Source organism: Arachis duranensis, chromosome 1 (genome assembly GCF_000817695.3).
Source record: "Arachis duranensis cultivar V14167 chromosome 1, aradu.V14167.gnm2.J7QH, whole genome shotgun sequence".
In the NCBI taxonomy this organism is placed as follows: domain Eukaryota; kingdom Viridiplantae; phylum Streptophyta; class Magnoliopsida; order Fabales; family Fabaceae; genus Arachis; species Arachis duranensis.
In genome coordinates, this window is record NC_029772.3 from 49,352,734 (window position 1) to 49,375,902 (window position 23,169).

General features: G+C 37.2%; 2 protein-coding genes across 2 annotated transcripts in view; both read left to right on the forward strand.

The window, feature by feature from the left end:
- Positions 1–3,112, forward strand: part of LOC110280298 (uncharacterized) — a 9,416-nt gene extending 6,304 nt beyond the window's left edge. Inside the window, exons 3-4 of the mRNA XM_052262676.1 lie at positions 1,431–2,826; positions 2,893–3,112. Of these exons, the coding sequence (XP_052118636.1) occupies positions 1,431–2,826; positions 2,893–3,112 (1,616 nt within the window). The remainder of the gene's footprint in view (positions 1–1,430; positions 2,827–2,892) is intronic.
- A 5,822-nt stretch (positions 3,113–8,934) lies between these two features.
- LOC107488791 (uncharacterized) lies at positions 8,935–11,640 on the forward strand. Its single transcript, XM_016109569.3, has 6 exons — positions 8,935–9,103; positions 9,510–9,745; positions 9,820–10,035; positions 10,136–10,228; positions 10,326–10,427; positions 11,263–11,640. The coding sequence occupies exons 1-6, from the start codon at positions 8,935–8,937 to the stop codon at positions 11,638–11,640; spliced, it is 1,194 nt and encodes a 397-aa protein (XP_015965055.1).
- Positions 11,641–23,169: the final 11,529 nt, after the last annotated feature.

Below are 23,169 nucleotides of genomic sequence, written 5' to 3' on the forward strand. Positions count from 1 at the left end.
GGCAGCATTCATACATGTTTAGATCTGATTGATGAACGAAATGTAAAATACAAGAGGAGTGTCTAAGTTCTAACAAACATACATGACACATGGGTCTTTATTGTTAGTATTTTGTGCAGCTAGCTAGCTTCGCTAGTTTATATATTAATTATTAGCAGAGAAAGTGCTGTACAGAAGAGTGAAACAGTTTTGATGTTTTTACAAGTATGTATATAATATTGGACTTGTGGTATACTTTGCGTGATTCATTTGGCTTAACATGTATTTAATTGACTCCAATTTCTGTTCATTGATGAAAGTGTCCCCTTTCTTTTTTTGCCTTGGTTAAAACAGTTTCCCTTTTCATTGCAAATGCACCCAAAATTTCATAATATCTCAATTATATGCTTTATTATTATTACTATAATAATTATTATCGTAGCATCTTCTTCCATGGCTCAAAGCCAAATAAAGGTACCCCAATAATTCGTGTGTACCAGGTCCAGTTGCAATAAGTCTTAGTTTCATACAGTCATAGCCATGCCGATTTGCTTGTTCTTTATCAGAATTCAGATTCTCACGTTTAAATGTTCTTGTTCGAACTTTGTTTTCCCCAAGTAAATAAAATATTGGGTTTTTCTTGAGTAGATCATACAGTCATATAGTTTCCGTGTTTTCTACTATTATAATTCATCTCTGATGATTATGAGATGAAAACTTGTATAGTCTATCTGTGTGTAGAGAAGAAGAATAATGAATAAAAAATTGTTGGACTCTTAGTGTGTTTCCTGTAGGTCCTACATGTCATGAAGGAAAAGGATATTTCACCTGCTATCATTTTTGGTTCCCATATCTTTTTTGTCTGACCCTTCTTGCTGTGCATTATTTATTTTTTTATTTTCTTTTACAATGAACACGTTATTTTTCTTACACGCTAGAAGACAGCACAAGATGACTAGTTATATTTATTTCACTCGCTAGCATTTTTGGTACCCATATGTAACATTCAATCCTGTTTTCTTTTTCATATTTTGAGATCATTTGAATATCCCGTTCTCTGTGCCTTATGATGGATTAATTATAGTTATTGTTTAATTTATTTTTTATTTTTAACAATTATTCTTTATTTCCTTTTTATCTTTTAAGGGAGTATTTCTTAATATTTTCATTTTTTGGACTTGGAACCAGCACTTCTTTCTACCAGTATTTTTAAAAGAAAGCACAGAATTTTACAATGAGTAAGAATCCTTCCAATTACCTTTCCTGTGCTACATGTTATCCGGGATGCTAATAACTGTATCTTTTCCCGTTTTGAGATATTCCGTCTTATAATTGTGATTAACTGTGGTTATTTCTCTTTACACATATCCGAATTTTATTTCAATAGATTTCTTAGTGTTATGCATCTACTTACTGTATATTTATTTGTTCGTGCTATTTCATTTAATAAGACATCGATAAGAGTTGGATTACAAAGCCACGAGGTAGTGCAGAATATAGGGATGGTCTGAATAGATTTCTTGATTTTGCCTTTGCCAATGCATCATCGGATGGGATGATACATTGTCCATGTCCTTTGTGTGGGTTCCGATTTTTCCAAACTAGAGAGGATGCTTACGATCATCTTCTGATGAAACCCTTTCCCCCTAACTATACCTTTTGGTTACATCACGGTGAGAGGACCGTAGACGAGAGCTCCAGAGATACAGAAACTTTAGAACCCACTGGAAACTCAGGAAATCAAATGCTTGACATGGTCCACGAGGCCTTCAACATTCCGGGACTGCAGGGTGATAATGAAAACATGATGGATGAAGTGGTCAGAGATGGTGCGGAAGGGTTGCCGAACTTATCTGACGAGCCTAGTCGCGAGGCTCGTGCCTTTCAAGAATTGCTTGAGGATGGCGAGCAGAGATTATATCCAGGATGCTCAAGATTCTCGAAGCTGTCTTTCTTGGTGAGACTTTACCATATCAAGTGCATGTGCGGAGTTAGCAACAAGGCTTTCGGATTGATTCTGGAGCTATTGGGGGATGCCTTTGAGCATGCAAGGATTCCGAATACCTTGCACGATGCTAAGACGATCATAAGGAAGCTCGGTATTGAGTACAAGAAGATAGATGTATGTCCAAATGACTGCATGCTATATACGGGTTCCGACCATGACCTCTCCAGATGCAAAAGGTGTGGAGCATCCAGGTGGAAGCAAAAGACCAGAAAGAATTCCATTGTAAAGATCAACGCCGTTGTCAAGAAGAATGGGAAACCTCAGGCGGCAAAAGTTCTTCGTTATTTTCCTTTGATTCCACGGTTGCAGAGATTATTCATGTCTAGCAAGACAGCCATGGACAAGTTGTGGCACAAGAGAGGAACCAACTCTGACGGTTACCTGAGGCATCCCAGGGATGGCGAGGGTTGGAAGTCATTTGACAGGAGATACACTGACTTCTCTGGCGATCCGCGCAATGTTCGCCTAGCCTTGGCCAGTGATGGCTTTAACCCTTATGGAAACCTCAGTTCAAAGTACTCAATATGGCCAGTGATTCTTATTCCGTACAACCTACCCCCATGGATTTGCATGAAACAAACCAACTTCATTCTCTCTATGATAATTCCCGGTCCTAAAATGCCTGGTAATGACATAGATGTCTACCTACAGCCCCTGATCGACGAGCTCAAGCTGCTGTGGGCCGGTGTCGATACGTATGACGCCAGTGAGAAGAAAACATTCAAGATGCGAGCTGCACTGATGTGGACTATCAGTGATTTCCCTGGCTTGGGCAATTTATCTGGCTGGAATACTTACGGCGGGAGAGCTTGCCCGTGCAATTTGGATGCCGAGACTAGGTGACTCACCTTCAGTCAGAAATGGTGTTATATGGGTCATCGTCGCTTTTTGAATTGCGATCACAGATATAGACAGGATCGGAGTAGATTTGATGGCAAGGTAGAGGATAGATCCCCACCTACCAAATTGATTGGTAGGGATGTCCTGAGACAATTGGAGGGTGTTCCCGTCTCACAAGGCAAGGTGCAAGCGATGGGCGGTAAAAGAAGGCGCGGACAGCAGACCGTGGTCCAAGACGAGTCTCCTTGGAAAAAGAGGAGTGTATTCTTTGATCAGCCGTACTGAGAGAACAACGAATTACGTCACAATCTTGACGTGATGTACATAGAGAAGAATGTATGCGACAACATTGTTTTCACCATGTTGAACGAAAGCGGTAAGTCCAAAGACCACCTAAAAGCTCGAAAAGATCTCCAATTGATGGGCATCCGGCAGAATATGTGGCCTATTGAAGGTGGAAAGTATCCCGCTGCAGTCTTTACCATGCGGAATCCAGAGAAGGATGTCTTTCTTAGGACAATCAAGAATGTGGTCTTTCCAGACGGGTACTCTAGCAACATCTCTCGCTGTGTTGATTTAAAACAGCGCAAGTTATTCGGCTTGAAGAGTCATGACTGCCATATCCTAATGGAACATCTACTTCCAATTGCGTCAAAACACGTGTTGCCCACCCCAGTGTCTGCCGTCGTGGCTGAGTTATCAGCCTTTTTCCGACTAATATGCAGTAAATCCATTGATCCTCAACAACTTCCTCTCCTTTAGGATCGTGTGGTCCATACTTTGTGCCACATGGAGATGATATTTCCACCTTCCTTCTTCACAGTTATGGTTCATCTAACGATGCATTTGGTCGAGGAGGTCCGTCTCGGTGGCCCAGTGCATTACCGGTGGATGTACCCAATTGAGAGGTAAAGATCTACTTAAGTTTTCTCGACCTCTATAACTAGGATTGTTGTCACTTATTAATTTATGTTATTTACTCGAAGGTACCTAGGTCGTCTCAAGCAGTACGTGCGTAACAGGGCACAACCAGAAGGATCGATTGCAGAGGGCTACTTATCCGAGGAGATTCTCACGTTCTGTTCAAGATACTTAGATAATGTCGAGACTAGGATCAACCGACCGACGCGCGTTGACGACCGACCGAGCGATGCTCCAGAGAGCGAGATTGCCGACATGTTCCTAGAGGTTGGAAAGTCGGTCGGGGCAGCTTCATATTTTACTCTAACAGCAACCGAACAGCTTCAAGCACATCGTCATGTACTGGTGAATTGCAGTGCTGTAGAGAAATTCTTGGAGTAAGTACAACAGCCTAAGTTCTAAAATTATACAGTTAGCCAATTTGGGTATTGATAGAAATGAACTTGAACAAACTTTGTCTATGCACAGTGAGTACAGAGCCTTCACAAAGAGAAAACTGCGAGGTAAAACAAGGTCGCAGTCTCACATAGATACTGTTGTGCACAGAGAATTTTCGAACTGGTTCAGGCATAAGGTAATCTATAATATCTCAGGATCCTACAACCCTTTGATGCCTTCTTGTCTCTAATGGTTCAATGTCAGGTCCAATTTGGAAGCACGGATCATTCGAACGAGTTACAGTGGCTCGCCTGCAGTCCCCGTGCTCAGGCCAGTCGCTATCAGGCTTACAACGTCAATGGATTTAAATTCAGGACCATGTCGAGGGAGGAAGGGATGAAAACACAGAATAGTGGGGTCTATGTCACTTCGGATACTAGAAGTTATGCAAGTAAACGGGATGCCAATGTTGCTGTTGGCGGTGTCTCGTATTACGGGAGATTAGTAGACATCATCGAGCTAAATTACAGCGGTCAATTCACTGTAGTATTGTTCAAGTGCCTTTGGGCGGACACTACGTCGGGCAGAGGCATCCGGCAAGACGTTTTGGGCCACACCTGTGTCAATTTTGCCAATCCTATCCACACCGGTGATCGAGAAGACGATGAGCCGTATATCTTGGCATCTGAGGTGCGTCTTGTGTTCTACGTGGAGGATGAGGTGGAGAATGGATGGAGTGTAGTGGTCCATGTGAAGCCAAGAGATTTGTTTGACATGGGCGAAGATTATGAACATTGTGAGGTCGACCTTCATCCACAGTCCTGTATGAGTAGCCTCCCTGAATTTGATGTCGAAGGCCTGCGGTTGACGAGAGACGGCGATTTAGAAGAGTCCACCATCGAAAGGGTTGAAGATTGTGAAGAGGCCGCCGAATCCTAAAATGCTGTTCTCCATCATGCATGTAGTTCATATTTCAGTAGATTGTATTTTAGTCATATTCTCCGACAATAGGTTGATTTGATTGAGTTATTTTAGATTTTTCAAAACGCATCGTCTCATATAAAGCTCTTTTATTTATCTGGGTTTTGACAACGCTGTTTTCTATCCTTTAAGACTTCCTATAGTCACATTTTTATATTGTCTTTGTACATTCTTTCTATTTTTGGTGGATTATCAGGGAAATTGGAGACCAGAGACTTCTTTCTCATTACCAGAAGCCATTGGTTCGCAGAGAAGATGATAGAAGCGTCTCCGTTCTCTTCGTTGGACCACGCAACGTCCTTTGCAAGGCAATTGTGGTTCAAAGAGTCCCGCATACAATCATGGTTGGATGCGTTCTCTGGACAAAGTCACCTTTTTCGAGCCATTAGTTATGCACCTGGTTCAATGATGAAGGTTTGTTTGCCGCTGCACAGTTTAATTTTTTAAACCATTTTCGTAACTGTCAAAAGAAACCATATTCATGTGGTTATTCTAAAATTTTAGGAAATGTTTCATTGGGACCGAAAGTACCGGGCTAAATTTGGGTTTGAGTTTATAACAAGTACGGAAAAGTGGTGCTCACAGGAAATACTTGACGAGGTGAAGGTAAATATTCATGTTTTACCATCCGTTGCCTTGGCATGATGTGCGCTGGCTCAATTTGGGTTTCATATTCTACTTATTGCTCAATATTTTACTTTTGGAAAATGAAATTTACTTTTTTTTCATAGCTGCAGTACTTATACATTAATTATGCTTGTTTGTGCAGTCACGCTATGAGAACTCTCTTGTCGTTGAACTGGATTATGCAGCACAGGAGGAATTTAAACTCATAGCATTCGGCCTTGAGCGACTATGGGATAGTAAGAAAGACTCGGATTTTGTACTGTTTATATGATCTGTTTATGTCTAATCCACTACAAGCTTGACAAATCTTATATGGAATTATTTAATTAACCCATACATGAATGCAGACTTATATATATATCATCACTCTACCTTATCTCATGTACATATAAGATTGTATCTTTTTAATATTAATTCTAAAGACTCGGCCTAGTTGAATTGCATAGACTCTCCATCCCAATTTGGAGCATATTTGAAGTAGGGGTCACCCTTGGCTTCACTAATTATAATCCCAATGTTGTCTGATTAAAGAAGTTATTGACTCTAAATGTTAAGCCATACTGATTAGTAAATTCACACACTAGTTCCTCCTAATCCGGGCTTGTTTGGCTACCTTGCACCTCCCAGGAATGTCTTGAGACAATGTACAAAAGGAATCTGAATACCCGGTGGAGGTGGTTCCAGATTCGTTGGAAGGAGAGAATGTTGTCTCCTCCGAGATCTCTGAGGGCGAAGATTCTGCTGGACGTAAGGGTTCGATGCTGTCCTACGACCTCAATAGAACACCCGAAGAGAATGAATATCCTTATAGTGGAATGTCTCCCGAGGAGAAGAATGCGTGGCACTTAGCTACGTGGGCAACAAGATACTTGAATCCTTGAGGGAAAAGCTTTGGTTTAGGTGAAGGACTTAGAGTCAGGTTGCATATGATAGCGGAGACAATACTATGCTATATTCATTAAGGAGAAAATAATTTTATAACTATTTTATCATGGCACTTTTATCCAGTTCTTGTTTTAAAGATTGTACTACTTAGCTAATTTACTATACATGCACTATAATAATTCGATGAAGTTTGGATGAATCATTGCTAATAAGTATGTTAGTAATACTTATCAGATATATACTTATTAAACTTGCTAACGACAATTGAGGCTTTCTTTGTGCAAATATTATATGGACAATATAAATCTAACATACACTTGTCAGGTTTCGTATAAATATATTAAAATACCCAGACTTTGTCCATTGTTATCATTTTAGCCAATTTTTTTATGTTTAATAATTCTAGTGTTGATTTTGGGTTATTTTATATATAAGTTGTTACTGCTTCTAGATATATTTCTATTTCAACAATAAAACCCAGGAGTTAGCCTAAATAACAATTTATAATTTCGAAAGAAAAACTCCACAGGAACATTTCAACCACAATTATTTGAATCAAAATATTCTTCTAGACAGATCCACAAAGTTTTGATCTCAGCAAACACAGCCATAACCAGTGGACCAAGTTTGAGTTCTTCTTTGGTGGTGTTGCCTGTTTCAATGAATTTTGAATTCTTATAGAAATGGACAAAGGAAATGTTGTTGCTTACCCATAGAAGTGCTTGTTTTGTACTCAAAATTGGTGAAGCTAAAATATTCATGATACATACAAAAACAACAACAAAACATGCATAGAGAGAGCAGGGGAACACGAGGAGAAAGATAGATAGATAGATAGATAGATAGATAGATAGATAGATAGATAGATAGATCGATAGATATGGAGCTTTGGTTTGCCTTAGCAGCACGGGCACCTCAAAGTGACTCGTATTTGGGGAATTGGACAGTCCTTGTATTTATATTTTGGTCAACATTATGATATTAATTTTCAGATAATTTATTTATCTAATTATGTATGAAACATGGTAATTATCGTTATGCAGTAATACAAGTATGAACTTTGTCTATTAGATAGGGATGCTATATTAATTGGTCCAATAAGAAGACATTTTTTATATATTCGATATGAGAATAATATCCCCTTTTTTATAATAATAGAGGTCATTATGATTTACTTTTATGTGGAAATTATATCTTGGAAAATATGTGACAACTAATTTTTGTTTCAGATATAGAAAACCCCTATATTATCATTCCTATGTTTATATACTCTTTAACACTCCCCGATACTTGTACTTAAGGCGGTGTGCAGGTGTGAATTAATAATGACACGCCTTTGTTACACATGGCTGTTTTTATTATTATCCTACTGTTATTATTATTATTATTATTATTATTATTATTATTATTATTATTATTATTATTATTATTATTATTATTATTATTATTATTATTATTATTATTATTATTATTATTATTATTATTATTATTATTATTATTATTATTATTATTATTATTATTATAAAAGACCAAAAGAGTGGGAACCCAAAATTTCACACTAACAGATTGCTAAACCCAAATTTGAGATGATATAAGGAACGGCGCCCAAATCCTTATTCTCCCTTGCGAGACTCCATTTGAACCTCCAGCGGTGTCTCACACAGTCCCACGCCCCCTCCTGACGAAGGCCTGAAACCTATTGCTTCTCTCGTCGATCGCAATCATTCCACTTCAAAGGACTGCACTCCCGTCTTCTCGTCTGCGGTAAGGGTTCCTCCTCCCATTATTTTTTGTGTTCTTATTTTAACTGAAGCAAGAGTTTACTTGGACATGGCAACATGCATGGCTGATATAATTTGCTCATAAATGACCCGGGGGTATAGTTCATGAACCTGCATTGTCACAGGAGCATGTTGCTAAAAATGCCTCTGTTATTGGAAACCTCGTAATTCTGCAGATTTCATAGAAATAAAAATAACAGGGATTATAAAACAAGTATTGAGTCTCATGAGCTGCTTGAGATTATGAAATCCGATATAACAACTATGGACCATGACTACTTTTATTCCTTTTTGTGTTCTTGTTGGTGTCAGGATTTTAAGATGGCCCGGAAAGGTCGATTCACAAAAAAATCAAAGTTTGGACCAGGGTTTCAGCAACCTCAAGGGGGAGCGAATGCCACTTCAGACTCCCACCATGATGGCTCTGAAATTCACCCGAACAGTGGGGATAGTGTCCCTGCAAGCGGTGATAGTGTCCCCGCTACTTCACGCCCTTTTCGTCCCCCGCGAAGTGAACCAAGGCCTGCTCCATAGATGAGCACACACAGTGTCCGAAACTCGCTGCCAGACCATCTAAGCTTGGACGCTAATGCAGATGAGGAAACTCTTCTTGATGAAGAAGTTGACAACCTTCATGATGCTTCTGGAACTCAGATTCGCAGAGGACGCAAGACTACCGAATTTTGGGCGGTTAGGACCATCGGTATGGTATTTATTTATTTTTTCTTTCATCAACATAACTTAGGCTCCATCCATTATTAACTTACAATATACTCTAATTCGATTATTCCAAAATATATTATGTGGGCTATCAAAATATTTTAAAAGAATTCTTAATTATTACCCTAATTTAATTATTGCCTCCCACATTTAAAATTAATTTTAAGTTTGTCATTGTACTTAGTTTTTTACAATAAAAGTCAAGCAGTTTTTGTTAAATTTTTTTCAAGTGCTGCAATTCTGTACCAATTTAAACATGTTTTATGCTGGTCTGATCCATCATGCTTTCTTTGTTAGGCGCACAATAAGGTATTATGTTGAAATTATTATGTTATATAAAAAATTTCTGACATGCTGTTTACAACGTAAATGATATGTTTGGCTTATAGATTCTGACGGCACAATCAAGCCGGCAAAACTAAGTGTGAGGGAGGCTATGAAACGGCCTAACGGTAGGAAGATCGTGCTTAGGTTCAACAATGCAAAGCAAGCTATTGGGGACGAAGCTGGAGTGTTGAGTGGCGTGCTTGGTTTACTGGGATCTGATTTTGGAAAATTTCCCATCTGTAGAACAAGTTGGCGTGAGATTACCACGAAAGACAAGGTCTATAACGAATGTGTCAAGGTAAAAGTTTATACCCCGGGTAAATTAAATTTGCTTATTTTTACAATTATTGATTATTATTATTATCTGTGTAGCAAATATTCCACTTTGATGAAGACAGCGAAGGACTTATAAAGAAAAATATTTTGAAAAGTATGGGAAAGTCTTGGAAGGAAACAAGGCTGAGGTTGTATGACCGTTTTTATGAGCCAACATTCACGACTGAACAAAATCTTGAGAATCGGCCGCCGGGAATTGATCGAGAGCATTGGAGATGGTACCTTGACTATCGCGCCAAACCTGAGACGAAGGTAATATACTGTATCGTTGTTACACAAGAATACCAATTATGTTGCATTGAGTCCTTTTCTATCAGATTCTAATCGCCCTTTGTCTTGGATGGACCAATAGGAGAAGTGCAAGAAAAACGCGGTCAATCGATCAAAACAACAATATACTCACACTGGCGGCTCGAAAAGCTTCGCACGGCGGATGGAAGAAGAGGTACTCTACTTGTTTTATTTAGTTATTGAACTATCTCTATGATTTAATTTTCATTGATTTTGTGAAAAATTTCAATTCGAAAACTTTGTTATTACAGTCGGAAGAACAAGGAAAGATAGTCGGTAGAGGGGAGTTGTGGATCAAGGTGCACAAGAAAAAGGATGGCTCATATATCAATGATGAAGCGAGAGCAATTGGTGTAAGTATTACTCGTTAATTGCAGCCTGTATTTTGAATAATTTTTTAATTTATAACGACTAAGATATTTGAGAACTAATTTTAAAAAATTAGTGATCTTTCAAAAACAAATTTCACTATTAACTCAATCTTTTATTCAATGTCTGGCGGTATCCAATTATTTACATTACATATATCTAAAGTATTAAGGATATGAATAAGTGCAGACAATAGTTAGTTGGGCACACGTGCTTATTATTACCATGCATTACATCCATGTCAGGTTGAAATTAAATATCTTCGAAGCAAAAATATTTTGTGTGATTTATTAACTGGTGTACTTATAGTATATTTATAATTAAGGTGATCTCTTTAAATTTCAATATTGAGAGCCGATGTGTTTGACTGGGTGTGCGAGGAGTTTTGGTGGATGTCACGGGAGTATACCACCATATATGAGTTTGGTCTTTAGTTAATTAGTAGCTATATGAGTCTGGTCTTTAGTTAATTAGTAGTCTTGCTTGAACAAATAAAATAATAATTTAACTAACTATATTAACTTAATCTACTAGAATTCTTATTACTATAGCCACTTTCTATTTTTCTACGCAGAACCTACGGAAACCACTGTTGCTTCTCTGATCCACTATCATTAGCTTTACTTTGCATTTCATTTACTATCAGAAATCAATTTTAATCTTTCGATTGTTTATTATTTTTGTTTTCATTAGCCTTTGGATTTTTTATTGATTGGGGATTATGTGTAATCCTAAATTTTTTTGCTGTTATATTTGTGTGTATTTTATCATGATGTAAGTGATAAGTTAGTTGAGGAGATTGTTAATTTGTGTATGTAGGAAAGAATTGAGGAGATCGAGCAACAGGATGAGTCTTCTAGAATGTTGTCTCAGAATGATTCCATTGCTCAAGTTTTCGGAAAAGAGAAACTGGGTAGAGTACGTGGTATGGGATCTGGACCGACTCCTAGCCAACTCTTCGGTCCGAATTCACATGCATATGGCAACGGAGTCCAACAAGAGGAGACCCAGAGGAAGCTGCTTGAACTGCAGGCAGAGCTGGAAGGCGAGAAGTTGAAGAGAAAGGCGATGGAGGATGAGGCAGCATCAGATAAGAAAAAATTGAAGGCGATGGAGAGTGCTCTAATTTATCTGTTTCAACGGCAGGGTGAGGAGCTTCCCCCAGAAATCGCTGCAGGAATGAGTTTCGTGGAATGATAGAGTGAAAATAGAATATTAGGTTTGGAGTTATTTTGCATTGAAGCAAATATTTTATTGGATTAGACTGAACAACTCTACAAAATAGATTTATTTACTTCGTATTTTGATGAATATATAACTTTGTTTTGCTTATATAGTCAATTTTGTTTTTGCTACAAGTTTAGCTTCTATTTTTGTTGAAAATACTCACTCTTAAAATAATAATAAATATAAAAAAATTAAAAAAATAATCCAATAATACTTTAAATAAATTGGGCGGGTTTTTTTGAATGACCGAAATTTCTTTTTTTTTCCTTAAATTGGCGGCGGTTTTAAACCGCCTTTGTTTGGATTTAGAGATTGTAAAAACTTTCGGATTTGGCGGCGGTTTGCAACCGCCGGCAACATTGAGTGAAACTAGTGACCTATTTAGCGGCGGTTTTAGACCGCCCTTAAACTAGTTTCAACTTGAGCATATTGGGATAACTTGCGGCGGTTCAAAAACCGCCGCTAAATATGAAGTAAACGGTGTCAGAGTCATTTGGCGGCGGTTTTATATTGTGTGCCGCAAAAATTTGATTTTGTGGCGGTTATACCGGCGGTTTGTGAAAACCGCCGCCAAACGCAATCCCGGCGCCCATATCCATGGCGATCACGTTAACCGCCGGAATTTGTTTTTGCGGCGGTTTAGAACCGCCTATATAATACAAGGGAACAAAACTATATAAACTTATAATACATATAATATTCACGACTAATAATAATAATAATAATAATAATAATAATAATTTATATATAAAATTAATAATATATGAGTTACTAATTTAAATGATATTAGTAACTTAAGAGTGAAAGGTATTTGGTGAAGCATTAGCAAAACTAAACTCAACAAAGAGTACCGATATTTATTCATATTGGCGGATATCGAACTCGATAATAATATTATTAGCTAAACTCTATTTTTAAATTAAAATATCAATTACTCAAATTAAAATATACATATAAGTTTCATTACTTATAAATTAATAGAATTATAGTTTTAATTATGTAAGATATTTCATCATAAAATATATATAAGAATATGAATTTGATTGAATTCAAATAGTTATAAAATTAGTTTAATTACTGATAATAAAATAATTTCAAAAAATAGAAATCTCCAATTTTCAATTTATAAAATAAATTATAACTTATTTATATTTATATTTTTAAAATTGAGGGTCACTACACATTACCTACAAGAGGGGGTCCTTGGAAGGATATCTGTCAGCTACAGATAAAGGAGAAACGTATTAGAGACAAGATGATAACTGGCTTGTCCATGGAGGTTGGTGATAGCAGGAGAACTCACTTCTGGGAAGATGTCTAGTTAAGTTGTGGTCCGCTGAAGGATAGGTTTCCAAGGCTCTTTTCAGTTTCAATCCAAAAAGGATCAGCCATAGGGGCTTGTGGGTTTTGGGATGTGTTAGAGTAGATTTGAAATTTCTAATGGAGGCGTGAGCTATTCCAATGGAAGTTGCAACTTGTGAATCAATTACACGACACTTTGAAGCCAGTTAAACTAGTTTTTTATCAAGAGGATAGAGTTTTCTGAAAGTTTGACAGGCAGGGTGTATTTTCTATTAACTCATTTTTGCAGGTACTACAATAAGATATGCTTCTGTATGACATAACAAGCTATATCTTCACTAAGGCTATTTGGAAAGGTTTAATCCTTCCAAGAGTAGAGCTATTTGTCTGGTTTGTCTTGATAGGCAGGTGATGAGCGGATATTTTATACGCTTTTTGACATCATTTTCATATAGTTTTTAGTAGTTTTTATTTAGTTTTATTGAGTTTTTATAGGTTTTAGTATTAAAATCACATTTTTTTATTCTACTATGAGTTTTTGTGTTTTTGTGAAATTTTAAGAATTTTTTGACTGAAATTGGGGAGTTGGAGCAAAAGTCTGATTCAGAGACAGAGAAAGCACTGCAGATGTTGTCCATATCTGACCTACCTGTATTCAGAAGATCTTTTCTGGAGCTACAGAAATTCGAATGAAGTGATCTCAACGGCTATGGAAAGCTGACTTTCAGAGCTTTTCTGTAATATATAATAGTTCATACTTTGCTTCGGATTAGAAGGCCCAAAACTGGCGTCCAACGACAGCTTCCTGCCCCCTTCCAGGCATCCAGCGCCCAAAGAGCAGAGCCCAGCATCCAAAGGCCCATAATGGACCCCCTAGCTGGCATTCCACGCCCAAGAGACCTCAATACACGTGGATCGTCTCATCAAAGCTCAGCCAAAACACCCACCAAGTTTGCCCTAAAAGTGGATTTTAGCACTAAATAGACTGTTTTGCCCTTACTAGTCATCTGTTTAGTATTTAAAGGCTTATGTTTATGTAATTTGAATCATCTTCAACCCTATTTTCGTTTCACATTGTCTTCTACCTCAGTATGTGTTTCTAGACCTCCTAGGTTGAGGGGAGGAGCCCTGCTGAGTCCTATGAATTAATAAAAGTACTATTATTTCTTCTTTGATCTGTGTTTGATTAACTCAAAGATGTATATGCATTATTCATCACTCTGAATGCGTTGAACTAGCATAAGGTTATCACATTCTACATGGGTTCAGAGTGTGTCTTTCATCGGACAATGATGAACCGCTAGCTTGAATATACGTCTCTCAGACGGATAATCTGCGACTTTGTTGGGGACTTCTCGAAACATCAGTTCAGCCAATTTCAGGGGAGATTAGGGTCTCTGTGGTAGAGGCTAGAACCAGTATGAGCTTCACCCTCAATCAGAATGGATCTACACTAAACCTGGGGTTCAGATCTGGAGGAGTATTGGCAGCTACTCAAACTAGTGTCAATCACATACAACCTGTCATTGAAGAAGATCATTCACAAGCAAAGAAGACAGTAGTACCAAAGTTATTTCAGAAAGACAAAGCAACTCTGACTCTCAACCCTAATCCTATCAACTCTATTCCATTCTCTAGAACACTTGTTTTACAAATATAAAGTTCAACATACAATCAACAACCTTCTGATTCTGCCTGACTAAGACCTGCAAGACAACCAAAAGCTTGATTCAAGCGTCCATTCTCTAGAACACTTGTTTTACAAATATAAAGTTCAACATACAATCAACAACCTTCTGATTCCGCCTGACTAAGACCTGCAAGACAACCAAAAGCTTGATTCAAGCCACAATCCTCGTGGGATCTACCCTGACTCACTGAGGTATTACTTGGATGACCCAATACACTTGCTGGTACTGCCTGTTGTACAAAAAGGTATGGGGGTTTTGTGTACGCACGCATCAGCAGGGTGAATACAATGAAAAGATTGTGTCAACTCAGAATTGTTAATCAGGGTGATATTTTGTGTGTATTATGTAATAAGGATGTTGAATATGTTCACGACTTGTTTCTTGGCTGTGAATTTACTTGGCAGGTTGAAACAAGGATTTACACCGGTTCGGAATTCCACAAAATAATTCCATTGTTAGTATAATTCCAAACCAATAGTCAATCCTCAAATCAAATTAAATTTGGTTGTCACAGGTACAAACCCCAAATGAAAATTAACCGAATTATTTAAACTCCGGGTCGTCTCACAAGGAATTGCAATGAAGTGCTCAATTATTGGCTATGAAAAAACATGGGGGGGTTTGATTTTCAATGGGCAAGAAAATAAATGACAAGAAGGTAAATGAACAATTAACTAATAAAAGAAAGGAAAAATACTCTTGGCTAGACATAGGTAATTGAGATCACCATCCTTGTCTACAAACCATATATTGATAATTATGAGAGGCCAACCTAGCTATGAAGTCTACTTCCAAAAGTCTTAAGTACGTAATATTTACTCCTAGGCTTGTAGTATGTCAAATAGGCTTGATCACATCAACCCATAAGTCCCAATCTATCTACTAATTAGATTAGTAGTGGGTTGGTGTCAACGAGTATCAAATTGATCACCAAGGGTTCTCAACTCACCAATTCATTGAGACCCAATGACTCAAGGTCACTCAATTCCCTTAGCCTAGGCCAAGAGTAACGGAAACAACTAAAAAACTAGAGAAAACATTTCATCAAATACTTAGAGTGCAAGAAAAGTAAACATCACCAAATGCAAGCATTAATAAAAGCTATAACTAACAAAAGTAAGGAATCAACAATAACAAGTGAAGTAAACATCAAAAGACATAGAAATATAAAATTATATGAGAAGAAATTGAGATCCAATAATTGTTCATAAACATAAAAGAGAGCAAAACAAGGAATTAACAAGAGAAACTAAGAAGATTGAGACAATAGAACACTAAAATATAAAGAGAATTGAAATCAAACGAGAATTGAAAGATAAATTTGAGATATATTAACCTAACTTTACCCTAATTTCTATCCTAAATCTAGAGAGAGGAGAGAGCTTCTCTCTCTAGAATTCTACCTTAAAACATAATGAAAACTAAAACTATGACTACTTGGTTCATCACCCTTCAATCCATGGGTTTAATAGCATCAGAAATGAGTTGGATTGGACCCAAAATGAGCTAGAAATTGTTGGCCACGAGTTGCTTAAAGTGGACCCACGCTGATCCTGTAATGTGTGCATGTCAAGGGCACATACGTGTCTCTAAATGCCAGGAAACTATGGTAAATTTTATATCATTTTGAAGCCCCGGATGTTAGCTTTTCAACGCAACTAGAACCGCCTCATTTAGATCTCTGTAGCTCAAGTTATGATTAATTGAGTGTGAAGAGGTCAGGATTGATAGCTCTTCGGTTCCTTCCTTTCTTTATGAGTTCTCCCACTTTGCATGCTTTTCCTTCATTCCTTCAATCCAATATTTGCCTTCTAAACCTGAAATCACTTAACAAACATATCAAGGCATCGAATGAAATTAAAGTGAATTAAATTTAGCTATTTTAAGGCCTAAAAAGCATGTTTTCACACTTAAGCACAAATCTAGGGAGAATTACAAAACCATGCTATTTCATTGAATAAATGTGAAAAAAGTTGATAAAATCCCCCAAATTGGGTTTTATCATAGGTGTGGTGTGTTTGGTTATCTGATTTTGGCAGACAATGGTCATTTCCGGATACTTTAAAGGAACACTTCCAAACATAGTTATCAGAACCGAACCGGTGATCGAACAGGTGAGGTTACTGGGTCACTGGGTTACTGGTTCAACCGGTGGGTCACGGGTTGAACCGATTAACCCGGTATAATTAAATAATTATGTAAAATTTAATTATTTTTTATTTATTATAAGTACTTTTATTTTGTTTTTATAAAAATAATTATCATTTTCAAATTTTAATATTTTATTAATTAAATTTATATTTATTGTATTATTATATTATTATAAATAAAAACTTACATACAGTTAATTTTCATGTGAAGTTGATATTTAAAAATAGTTAGATGATTTGACAAATTTAACTAAATATCATCTAATGATTTTCAACTATCAACTTCATATAAAGACAGCTGCATGTGAGTCTTTACCTATTATTATATACAAGTATATATAATTTATAGTTAAATAAAATATAATTGATTTAAAAATGTGTGACTTTAAAATTAGTAATTAATTGAATATAAATATAATAAAAAGTTACTATATGTATTATAATTGGGGTATATGTTTGTAAGAAGGAGTGTAGCTTGGTAGCATGAGTTTCCTTCTTGCAACCTTGGAACCTTGGTGTAAGCAGTTCGAACCCCATTGCAGCCATTTTGGAAAATTTTCCAAAAAACCCAAAGCTTTAACACTTGGCACGCTGGAGCATATGGAGAGCATGGTAGACTTGTAGAACCTAGATGCGTGGTAGCTTCGCCTTCGGTTGGCTGAGCGGTTCGGTCCGGGCCGGTTTTGGCCCGGTTTTCTAGTCGAACCGGCCGATCCAGTCCGGTTTGATAACTATGCTTCCAAAGCTAGATAGGTACTACAAGTAGGAAGGATGAGCATAAGAAGTGGTTCATAAGTTTTTTGCGGTTGTTTGGAACGTTTGGTTTGAAAGGAACAAGAGGTTGTTTCAGAATACAGGAAAAAGTGCTGGAGAAATCATCAACATGACTCTACTTAATTACAAGGATGGAGGTACGAGAATCTCTTTTGTTGTTGATGACAATGCTAAAGATGACATTCACTACAAAAATAGGTCTATGGTCACGGTGATAGCTAGTGAAAAGGGTGACCATAGGTCTATGGTCACGGTTTTTGACCTATGGTCATAGTTTTTCCACCGTAGCCTATTCTGCCGTTGCCATAGACCTATGATCACGGTTTTTTTATCTATGGTCATGTTTTTTGTCATAGTTGTAGTGTTCAAATTTTGGCACTTTAGGCCACGTTTTTTTACTGTGGTCATGCATAAAAACCTTGACCATAGGTTGCTCTATGGTCACCCCTTTATTAAAACTGTGATCATAGGATAATCTATAGTCATGATCTTTGTGTGACCATAGGTATCTATGGTCACCCTACCTTAAAACCGTGACCATAGCTTAATCTATGGTCACCCCACTTTAAAACCGTGGCCATAGCCTTATCTATAGTCACTGTAACATCCTACCACACAGAGCTTTACACCAAGGATGTAAAATAGAGGTGGTGTGGTATTACGACCTCTAAAAAAAATTATATATAATAATATTTAAAAGGATATAGCAAACGAGGAGCCTTGAAAAACGGATAAAGCAAAAATCGTAAAATAAAAAGCGCAACGCTTCGGGAACAAGATTACTTGCGTGTGAAGAAACTAAGGTTCAAAGGAATAAATAAACAGAAAGTATGAACATAGGGTAAAAAAAACAAAATAACAAGCTCCTAACTCAGCCTGCAAAGCTAAGGCTGGCCGAAGAATATTTACATACAAAATATACAGCCCATAGCCCAAAATACATGTTTAAAACCCTAGTTCTCCATAAACCTCTAGGAGGTACAAAATAAAACAATTACATATATATATGTATATATGTATATAAGGAAAGTCTATGTACATATAGCAAAGGACCAAAAGCAAAATCCCAAAATTAATCCACTTCACTGCAAAAGCTCCATACACCTACCGAGGTGCCTCTCGACCTGCATCTGAAAACAACAAAATAGTATGGGATGAGAATCGGAGGTTCTCAGTATGGTAAAGGTGCCACACACATAAGATATAAGGTCTTAGGAATGCCATAAGTAATCCTAGAATGCTGACACTATGATTATAAACCTTAAAAAGCTAAAGCAGAAACCATGAATCAGGGTGGTTTTCTAAGGTTTTCTAAACTTAACCAATTCCTTAAATCTAACTAAAACTTAGCTAGAGCCCTAATTCTCTCTGTCTTTCCTCCATTCCTCCATCTCTGGTGAAGTTGCAAAGACACACAAGCAGATAATGGCAAACACAAGAAGGATACAAGTAATACAGATAGCAAATATAACAAATAGCATATTATAATAAATTAGGCAATCCAAATTAATGCACAAGTAAGCAATTCAAATAATATGCATATGATGCATGCCTGTCCTATGGCTGATTAGTCTAATCTGTTGGTTATCAAGCCAACCCGATAAGTCCAATTGCTAAACCCTAGATTGTATCCCGTCACACATCTCCAAGAGTCTCTGAATAGCTTTTTCTCACATATATATCAAATTGCTCAATGGGGGTACCGTTCCCGGGAATTTATACGTGCTCGGTAACCCTTACGAGGTAGAGTCAACAGAGTATCGAGTCTCTACCTGGAACACATGGAGGCAAGCCATGGTACTTTACCCAGAAAAACTTGTATCTCATATAATCATTTTATATTCATTCATAAACATTTCATAATCATTTATTATGGCCATATTATCACTTATCAGTCATTTAATTGCACTTTTATACATAACTCATCATAACCCAGAGCAAGTGGGGCAAAACCACAATCCTTGCATCTACCTGGGGAGCCTCTATAGTAACCAACTTAGAACAAGTGGGACGAAACTACAACCATTGCATCTACCCAGGAGGTACGTTCTCATATGCTCAGGAGGAATAAAGAGTGGATTCTAACCTCCCACCATCTCGCTGAGGGTGATTTTACAATACCAGGAGGCACAAAGAAGGGGATCCTTACTTTTCACCATCTCCTGGGGTTGCACTTTCAAGAAAGAGTACTAAGATGTATCATTTATTCTTTTCTTTAGCCAGTTCATAATTCAAGTAGTATAAAGATACGTTTACATATATATATATTCACCCTGCCTCCCCATACCTAAATAATCACTTCTCTAACTTTCTTCATCTCTAAGTTACCACATATTCCTAGCTCCATCTCACTAATGGGTATACTATTAAGATCTAGAGTTAAAAGAGTAAAAATAGAGGTTTAGAGGTTTAAAATCATGTTTAAAACACAAAAATCTCATTTGTTGAAAACAGGGGTCACGCGCACGCGTGGGCGTACAATTTTCTATGCTCACGTACACGAGATACCCAACTTGAATAGGTTGGTTGCATTGCGTGTAGTGGTTGCGTACACAAGTTATGCAGAACAGCAAAAATGCTGAATGTTGCAGAATTTTTCAACTTTGCACTCCAAACTTCCGATGCGCATAACTTTTTCATTTTAAAACATTTTTCATCCGTTCTTTGAACAACATAAACTTCACGAAATCAATTTTCCTTTGAAATAAGTTTGAATTAGCTTAGTGGTTTGGAAGCTATGTTATGGCTTGCTGAAGTCGGCTAAAAATCAGTTTTACATAAAAACCTTCAAACCTCAATTTTCATTAAAACCAAACTCAAAACCAAACTTCTATACCAACAATCAACTCAACAATATATTAAAGCACACCAACACCACACTAAATTGTTCATATCACACCACCTTCAGTCATACTTCATTATTACACAATTTCAACCTAATTTCATCATTTTTCATCAACAACATTAACATATATCCACTTACTCAATATATATCTTCATAACTTCCTACCATTCACCACCAACTCACTAATTAACATACTATTACTGATATACACAACAATCATCGAACACATATTCAATTCACATCATAATCATCATCAAGGGTGCCAAGCATTGAATGTTTTCATGCATTCCAACCTATCCTATGGTCATCTAGCTTAAGTTTTCACAGAACTTTATATATTAAATATGTGAAACCTAAACCTAACCTTAGTCGATTTCCACATATAATCCGAGATACTACCAAAGAGGCACCAACACAGCTCCAAGGATCCAAAATCACCAAAGTAATGGCACCCAACTCCACCGAGCCACCAACGTATACAATCAAGCTCCAATTTACTTATACACAAACCTAATTCACATATATCACACATATATACCCAGAATTCAATACCTAACATACTAAATTAAGGAATTAGCTAAGGTTCTAGAATTTCCACCTTACCCAAGCACCAAAAGAAGCAAGATTGAATGTTCTCCTCAAACTAATTCGAGCCTAAACACCAAAATTGAAAACTTTTCATTACCTTTGTTCATAAATTTTGAAACTGAAGGTGAAGAAATTGAGGAAGAAAACGTGGCTTCCTTACCTCACAATGTTTTGGGCTTTGTAGAACTCGACGCTGCGGTCGTGTGGCTGCAAACGCTGTGGCGATTGGAGCTCTGGATAAAAAATTGCATGGATTTCAATGGAAATCAAGGGTTTTGGAACTTAAGGTGTTCTTCCCCATTTTTGCTTGCTTCCCATCTCATTTTGCATGCAGAAATGGGAAGGGATGGAGCTGATGTTCATTTATTTAATGAGTCGGTTGGGCCCACAGGCCTGGCTTGGGTCCGGTTCTGCCGGTTTGTCCCGTTCGGCCCAATTTTGGGCCGAATTCTTTGAAATTAGTGTCAAAATTCTTATTTTAATTAGCTCTATCCAATTAAACTATAAAATTTTTATTTCCAATTTCTTTCATTAAAAATTAATTTATTGATTAATTATTTACTAATTTTATGGGGTTTATATCCTACCCACCTAATTAAGAATTTTGCCCTCAAAATTCAAATTCAGTTACCTGAAAAGGGGTGTGGGTAGTTCTCCTGCATATCTGACATGAGTGCCCAAGTATGTTTCTCACTTCCAGCTCCACTCTCAGCATTTTCTACTAACGTAACTCCTCCTCTACATAGCTTCTTGGCAATGGTGTCTTATTATATATTCTAACTGAGGTTACTTGAAGTGTTAGATTTTCTCTTAGTTGGACGGGTTCATGTTCTAATACGTGATTGACACTAGAAGTGTTCTCCTAAAACTGAGACATGAAATACGTCATATCGGTTGAAAGTTGTTGGGATAGAGTTACCCGATATGCCATTGGCCCAATTCAGAATCTGAAATAGTCCATTCTTGCCATTAATTCAGATCTACATAACTTTTTTGTCGGCTTTCCGTAGTGAGAATCTTAACTCGAACTTGCGTAGCTTTTCTCCGTTGTCTCGGCTATCAAATTTAGGAACTAAAGTATTTGATGCTCTAGTTTTCAATCAATTCAAACGCATTTAGCGCACCGTGACGCCTCACCTTCTGTCCCAGACCTCGGCGATCTAATACGAAATCAACAACTACTCTTCCTTACTTTTGGTGTAGAACTTTCAGTGGTTGCAACATTCCGAATGGTTTTTGGTGGTATCTATTTTCTTTCTCATGCGACAAATATGTAATCACATAGATTGCCACTTCGTTCTTCACTTCTGGCTGCTCAAAATACCATCTTCGATTTGTGGTACGTTTTAGTAATTTTAAGATAAATTCGAAAATCCTCTCTTGTCAGCTTCGAATAATAGTTTTTTTTTGCCTCAACTTCCGATTTTGACACAGAATTCTCTCTTGGTATCTACTTCATTCAACAGGCTTCAATACTCTTAGTAGCTCCTTATCACCATTATTGCATTCCCTAAGTTCTCAACCTTACGACCTCTTGTAATTTGTAATTGGTTCAATTTGACACCTACATCTACTTTCTCAACACCCAATTTAAGCCCTTAACTTACTCAACAGTTCTTTCTCTTTGGTCATCCAAGCAATACTCAGAGATTTTCTAGTCAGGCGTCCATCACCATTTCACGATGTTGTATTCATGCATATCCTAAAACTCTTTGAGAATGCATCGCAATAATTTCGAGTAGTTAATTAAGTTCGGGTATCATGACTACTGACACATTGGTTAATCTTTCCCTCGAGATTCGATAGCTCTCTTCGTATTCAGGCATCCATATAGATGGGGGCATTCTAGACTGTTAACTTACTCATAGGCATTACGGTCGGCAAGAATTTAAAGCTCCAAAACTCCTCTGGATGGCGCACACTTACATGTTTCACCTTCCGCGTCCAAAAGTTTTGATCTAAGGTATCAACGTCTGGATGGTTACAGCTAGGTTTCATACACAATACTAATATAGGCTCTAGTTAATTTTCAAAAAGACATTAAGCTCAAAATACGAATGAATAATACGAATGGTGTTTGTGAGATTTTAGAAAGAAAATCTTGTATATGGTCAAACAGAGTTGTACCAAATTAATGGAATGCACAAGA